This window comes from Triticum urartu, chromosome 2 (assembly GCF_003073215.2).
Source record: "Triticum urartu cultivar G1812 chromosome 2, Tu2.1, whole genome shotgun sequence".
Classification (NCBI taxonomy): domain Eukaryota; kingdom Viridiplantae; phylum Streptophyta; class Magnoliopsida; order Poales; family Poaceae; genus Triticum; species Triticum urartu.
This window is the reverse complement of record NC_053023.1, coordinates 668798817-668805385: the sequence shown is the minus strand read 5'-3', so window position 1 is coordinate 668805385 and position 6569 is coordinate 668798817. Positions and strand designations below refer to the sequence as shown.

Sequence of the window (6569 nt, the reverse complement as noted above, 5' to 3'; positions counted from 1 at the left end):
TCTTTGGTTGAAGTTTTTTTCATCTATGGTTGAAGCTTTTTTCTATTAATGGGTGTAACTTTTTCTGTTGCGCACTGTCTGGTTGAAGCTTTTTTCATCTATGGTCGCACCTTTTTCACTGCATAGTGCCTGATTGAAGCTTTTTCATATACGGTTGAACCTTTTTCTGCCAATGGTTGCAGCACTGGCCGGCTTCAGCCATAGCCGGTTGATGTTTTTTCATGGACGATTGTTGCTTTCTCACGTGCCGGTTTCAGCTTTCCGATTGCATAGATCTGGTTGCAGCACACACGCAGCAAAAAGCAACGCCGATTTCAGCAAAAATTGCCACCTATTCCAGCAAAAGATCTGTCCAGTTGTACCATCGGCAGGGGAACAGTTTGAGGTGCGTGAGAAAGGAGATGCTTGCAGCCTAAGGAGAGAGGAAAGAAGCAACGGGGCAATAGGAAGAAGGAAGCAGAAAAATAAAGATTTATGTAGCAAAAAAATAACGACATATGTAGCAAATTTTCTCAACGATTGTAGCAAAATCCAACGACAGTTGCAACAAACATTGTCCTCGTTGTCGCCCCAGGTTGCATCTCTGGCATTAATTTATGTAGCAAATTTTCTCATTGATTGTAGCAAAATCCAACGAAAGTTGCAACAAAAATTGTTGTCCTCGCCGTCGCGTCCTAGCTCCACCATGAGGCGATGCAGCAAAAATTGTCATTGGTTCCAGCACGCCGCGATGTTGGTCCAACACACAATCACCACAGTCGCAACACGCAGCACCCCCACCGGCCCTCGAGCTCGCAGCGCCATGATGATGTGGGCATGGCCATGGTCGCCACGGTCACAACATAGCCGATAAACGGATGCAGCTTCATCGGGTTGTGGTTGCAGCTCTTTCCCGAACCCACCTTGAAGCTTCAGCTAGCAGTTGGTGAAAGATAAAGCTTTGAAGACGACCTGGGTGCGCTCCTTGTTTTTTTTTTGAGCAACCGGTGCGCTCCTCATGTGAAGAAGATACGAGAAAGGCTGAACGAGCGGCCGTACTTGCTGGGCCACGGGCATGTGATGGGCCAAGAAAGGGAAAGCCATCGATGCAAATGTGTGGATCGGGAGATGTTGAGCCGTGGATGACTACACGATCGAGCGGTGCGTGCGCGACCGGCCGAAGCTTCTGCCGGTCCGCCGGTACCCAACGTTTCCCTTAGGGAATTGTGTATCTTTTTTTAGACAACCTCACGAAGCTTTATTAAATCGTCACAATGTTTACAAGGGTGAGTGGTAAATTTTCAGGGTGCCCCAATCAAACATGACAGCCATCACCAAGAGATAAAGTATGCTTCGCTAAGTTGTGAGCTTCATAATTTGAGCTCCTAAATTCATGACTAAAACTGCAAAAATTAAAAAGCGAGGAATGGTCTATTATTTCATATACAAGTGCGCCGTAGCTTGCCAAATTGTCCATCTGTAAGTCTTGTACCACCATTTTGCAGTCTGATGCAACTTCAATCTTTCGCACATAAAGATCATCCGTCAGTGCCAGGGCTTCTCTGATGCGAGCGCTTCCAAGGTCGTCGGATCAACAATGTGATTAAGACAGAGTGTTGAAGCACCCATAAACATACCACTATCATCTCTGCATACCACACCAACAGCCCCAAAACCACCACTAGAAACCACAGCATCCACATTCAGTTTAGCATTGCCTATCATCGGGGCCAGCCATGACGAATGTCGCACAACAGCCGGCGCATGGACCCTGGAGATCTACTACTGACAATCTGCAACTTGCCAAGGTAACTGTTTATGAATGTATTAACTGAAATAGGTGCTTGGAAGATGTTTTCATGGATAGCCTTCCGTTGAACTCCCCAGAATGCCCATAGAGTTACTACCAGGTGATGAAAAAGCTCCTTTGGTAGTATTTCATGCATAGAAAACATCCAATCTTTCAGGTTATCCTTTCCCTGATCAATCATTTGTGCTACCAGCTTCTCAGGCGCCAGTGCCCACACACTCGCCGCCATAGGGCAAGAGATCAGTGCATGTTTCCAGGCATCGACTGCCCCGCAGACCGAACAAGTGTCTTCCGTTGCCATATGCCGGTGCTTCAACATAGTACCAGTCGACATCGACTGTCGGGCGAGACGCCATACGAAAACCTTCAGTTTCGAGGGAACCTGCAAGTGCCATATCATCGACCATTTGCTGGTTTCATTGAGATCATACGAGGTACCACCATCCACATCAAGCTGGGACTCATGAGCGTGTTTAATCCTCAGAATCATTCTATAAGCCGAGCGTACACTGAATCCTCCTCGAGCCTCTTCATGCCATGCCCAGAAATCATCGACTCGGCGTGTGCATGGCGGGATCCGAAGGATTGCCTCTGCATCGCCCTGAGCGAAAACAGTCCGGACCAGGTTCTCCTTCCAGCTAGCTGTTGTCACATCAATGAGCTGCGCCACTCTAACCGGAGCGTTTGGTACAAGCGTTGTGACAGGGCACTTAAAGTTGTCCCTGGGTATCCAATTGTCAAGCCAGATATTTGTCGTCTCGCCATCACCGATCCTGCGAATAAGACCCTGTGCCAAGACATCTCGCCCATCTAAGATTGCCCGCCATATCTGGGAAGGATGCGAGCCCCGCTCGGACTGAAGCAAAGAGCAGTCCAGGAAGTAAACCGCCTTGAGAATTCTGGCACTAAGAGAAGAGCTATGAGTCAAAGTTCGCCAGGCCTGTCTCACTAGAAGTGCAAGGTTGAAAATCTCCATGTCACGAAAGCCCAAACCTCCCAAATGCTTAGGCTTTATTAATGATAAAACCCAACTCTACAACTTTGCGTCGTATGTGAGGTTGACGGTCCCGCGTGGGGCTGACCTACTTCGTCGTCATTGGCAGCCGACGCGATTGAGGCGGAGCTGCCGAAGGATGCCTCTTTGGCAACATCGTTGTGATCCTGCGGCGTGTCGTCCTCCCCCTCCAGTCCCTCAAATAGCCGATTGTGCATCGCCTCGTTGACGCGGAGCTACCAATGTTGTGGATGATGCGAGCGTTGTGCACGGATACGAGCATCGCCCGGCTGACGTCGATGATGAGCTAGGGTCACCGCAACCATGCATGCGACGACAACAACGACAAGTCGCACTCCGCATCCATTTGCTCCTTAAATTGAAAAAAACCACCACATTTGTGAACCCTAATTCAAAAAACCACCATGTTTCTTTTTATGCAAAAAACATCCGGTATTCAGTAATCTTTTTTCAAAAAACACTGATCCCTCGACTAAGCGCTCTCTGACACCGAATCTGACAAGGAGGGCCCGCTTTATGTGATGACTGCAACACAAATTAACACCGTTTGCTCGAAACGTTAGTTGAACGTGTGCCATCCTCAAAAAAAAAGTTGAACGTGTGCCCTGTCAGCAGATCTTCTTCCCACCGACGCAACAAATCCGGCAAGATGTATCCCGGCGTGGTCTCTGGTGGTGGGCGACTCCGTCGGGCACCCTCCTGCGCTCGCGTCCACTAGCTACGACACTGTGAGGTGGAGGCCACGGCATTCAGGGCCGCTGGAGCACCACAACGGCGAGATCCTCAAGCGGCCAGAGCACCACCGAGCTCGTCGACGAATTTGGTGCCACCTCAGCCTGACCGGTGGCACCCACTCGTCAGTTATTGCGTCAAACGGCTCTAATTGACTAATCAGTGTTTTTCGCAAACTGTCAACACAATACCAGTGGGTTTTTGTAAAAAAAAACGAAACATGATGGTTTTTTGATTTAGGGTCCACAAATGTGATGGTTTTTTGCAATTTACTCTCCGCCAGCCGATGCTCCTCGAAGAGGGACAGATTGTAGTGTTGCTCTGCCAATAGTTGTCTGAGCTCCTAAAAGAATTGCCAATTTCATGCGTGCATCTTACCATTGATGGATGATGGCACTGTCATCGCTTCCTAGGACTTGTCTTCTACCTCAAGAGCATATACCATTTTTTGTCTTGAACCGAGAGGGTATCTCAGCGTTTTGGAGTTCGTCGTTGGAAATGGCGGATTCTTTCTTGTTTGAAATCTCCGGCGCATGCATCATGACTACGTGTTGAACTACGCCATCTGACAGCAATTTCGTTCCCGCAAAAACAACCTGCTCATGCTCGCCTATATATTCCGACATTCGTCTTCAGCTTCAGCTCCAAGTAGCAGCAGTCAGTGTCATCTTAACACTGATCCCTCTCCAATGGATTATTTGGCCATAGTCGTGGCACTCGTTGTTGTCACCGCCTCGTCCATTGCCATCCACCTCCTCGCCAGAGCCAAGAAAGCACGGCCGGGCAACCTTCCCCCGGGCTCCCTCGGCCTGCCGGTTATCGGCCAGAGCCTCGGCCTCCTTCGGGCCATGCGCGGCGACGGCGGCAGCCGCTGGATCCAGGACCGGATCGACAGGTACGGGCCCGTGTCCAAGCTGTCACTGTTCGGCAGGCCGACGGTGCTCCTGGCCGGGCCGGCGGCCAACAAGTTCCTGTTCTTCAGCGGCGCTTTCTCCACCCGGCAGCCCCGGTCCGTGCAGCGGATACTCGGGGAGAAGAGCATCCTCGACCTCCACGGCGCCGACCACCGGCGCGTCCGCGGCGCCCTGCTCGAGTTCCTCAGGCCGGACATGCTCAAGGCGTACGTGGGCAGGATCGACGGCGAGGTGCGGCGCCACCTCCAGGAGAACTGGGCCGGCCGCGCCACCGTCACGGTACTGCCGCTGATGAAGCGGCTCACGTTCGACATCATCTCAGCGCTGCTCTTCGGCCTCGAGAGGGGCGCCGTGCGGGACGCCCTGGCCGGCGACTTCGTGCGCATGATCGAGGGCATATGGGCCGTCCCGGTGAACCTGCCGTTCACGGCCTTCAGCCGGAGCCTCAAGGCTAGCGGCAGAGCCCGCCGGGTGCTCCAGGAGATCACCCGGGAGAAGAAGAAGGCCAGCCAGGTGGAGGTGGAGCACGGCAACGGCAAGGCGTCGCGGAACAGCGACCTCATCACCTGCCTGCTCGGCCTGAGGGACGGCCATGGCCAGCGGCTGCTGACCGACGAGGAGATCGTGGACAACGCCATGGTCGCCCTCATCGCCGGCCACGACACGTCTTCCATCCTTATGACGTTCATGGTCCGTCACCTCGCCAACGACGATGCCACCCTCGCCGCCATGGTTCAAGGCAAGTGACTGATTGGTGAATCAAACTACCAACCCGCCATGGTCATGAAGACATGAACTCATGATGTGTGTTTCGTTTCGTGATACAGAGCATGAGGAGATCGCCAAGAACAAAGGTGACGGCGAGGCTCTCACCTGGGAAGATCTGGCGAAGATGAAGCTCACATGGCGGGTCGCGCAGGAGACACTCCGCGTCGTCCCTCCGATCTTCGGCAACTTCAGAAGAGCACTCGAGGACACCGAGTTCGACGGCTACCTCATCCCAAAAGGATGGCAGGTCAATCCGTACCAATCACCATAGGCAGCTAGCATCACCACCAACTCGCCGAGAAACCTGATGCAAACTCTTGATGTGACGTTTTCAGGTGTTCTGGACGGCAAACGTGACGCACATGGACGCGAGCATCTTCCACGAGCCGGCCAAGTTCGACCCGTCCCGGTTCGAGACCGAGAACCAAAGAGCATCGGCGGCGCCGCCGTTCTCCTTTGTCGCCTTCGGGGGTGGCCCTAGGATATGCCCCGGGATAGAGTTTTCCAGGATCGAGACGCTGGTGACGATGCACCATCTTGTGAGGCAGTTCAGATGGAAGCTCTGCTGCAAGGAGGACACCTTTGTGAGGGACCCCATGCCGTCGCCGCTGCTTGGCCTGCCCGTCCAAATCGAGCACAGGGCCTCTCCTTGATCCTGACCAATCCTCACAAGTTACAACAATCTCCATATCATGATCGATCGGTCCGTCAGTCGCAGCACAGCATTGCAGACTTGCAGTAGAGTAGAGAGATAAATGAAAATGTAGGAGATATGAGAGGAGGCATATATATGAATAACATCAAGTAATCAACTATTTGTCTCACAAGAATAAAATGGGCAAGAACAAAGATGATTTGCTTCACGGTTATTTGGTGTTCGTAGAGGCAGCATGTACACCACAACAATGGAGATGGTATGGATCCAGCAGGCTCACTCGGCAGTCATTGGCAAGTAGACCTCGTTTTGTTTTGTCTATATAGCATTGTTTTGCAGCAAAATGATAAGTACTAGACTATGCAGTCCTCCTCCATTATTTCAAAAAAAAAGACAAAAAAAAAGACATAACAGAGTAGGCTGCTCAAGTAGCAATCACAGATATTTCAATGTAATTTCTTTATAGCATTGCTCTTGTGTTTAGGCTCAATGGCGCAAAATCAAGAGAAACACATAAGGTGGAGGTCAGCATATCTGTATTCACTAGATTCCAAAGGCATTATGGTTTTGAAATCATGAGAGAGGTCCTGAATAAAGATGGAAAATCATAACTAGTAGTCTCGGTTTAACACAGTTTCTAAAGTCATCTGAAATCGTTTGCCTGAGTTCAAACTCTGAAATCGTTTGCCTGAGTTC

At 51.1% G+C, this 6569-nt stretch overlaps 1 protein-coding gene across 1 annotated transcript; it reads left to right on the top strand.

Annotated features, from left to right (window-relative positions):
- Positions 1 to 4225: 4225 nt before the first annotated feature.
- On the top strand, positions 4226 to 5989 carry LOC125533987 (cytochrome P450 716B1-like). The gene is made up of 3 exons (XM_048697302.1): positions 4226 to 5189; positions 5278 to 5465; positions 5554 to 5989. The coding sequence occupies exons 1-3, from the start codon at positions 4226 to 4228 to the stop codon at positions 5869 to 5871; spliced, it is 1470 nt and encodes a 489-aa protein (XP_048553259.1). The 3' UTR covers positions 5872 to 5989.
- Positions 5990 to 6569: the final 580 nt, after the last annotated feature.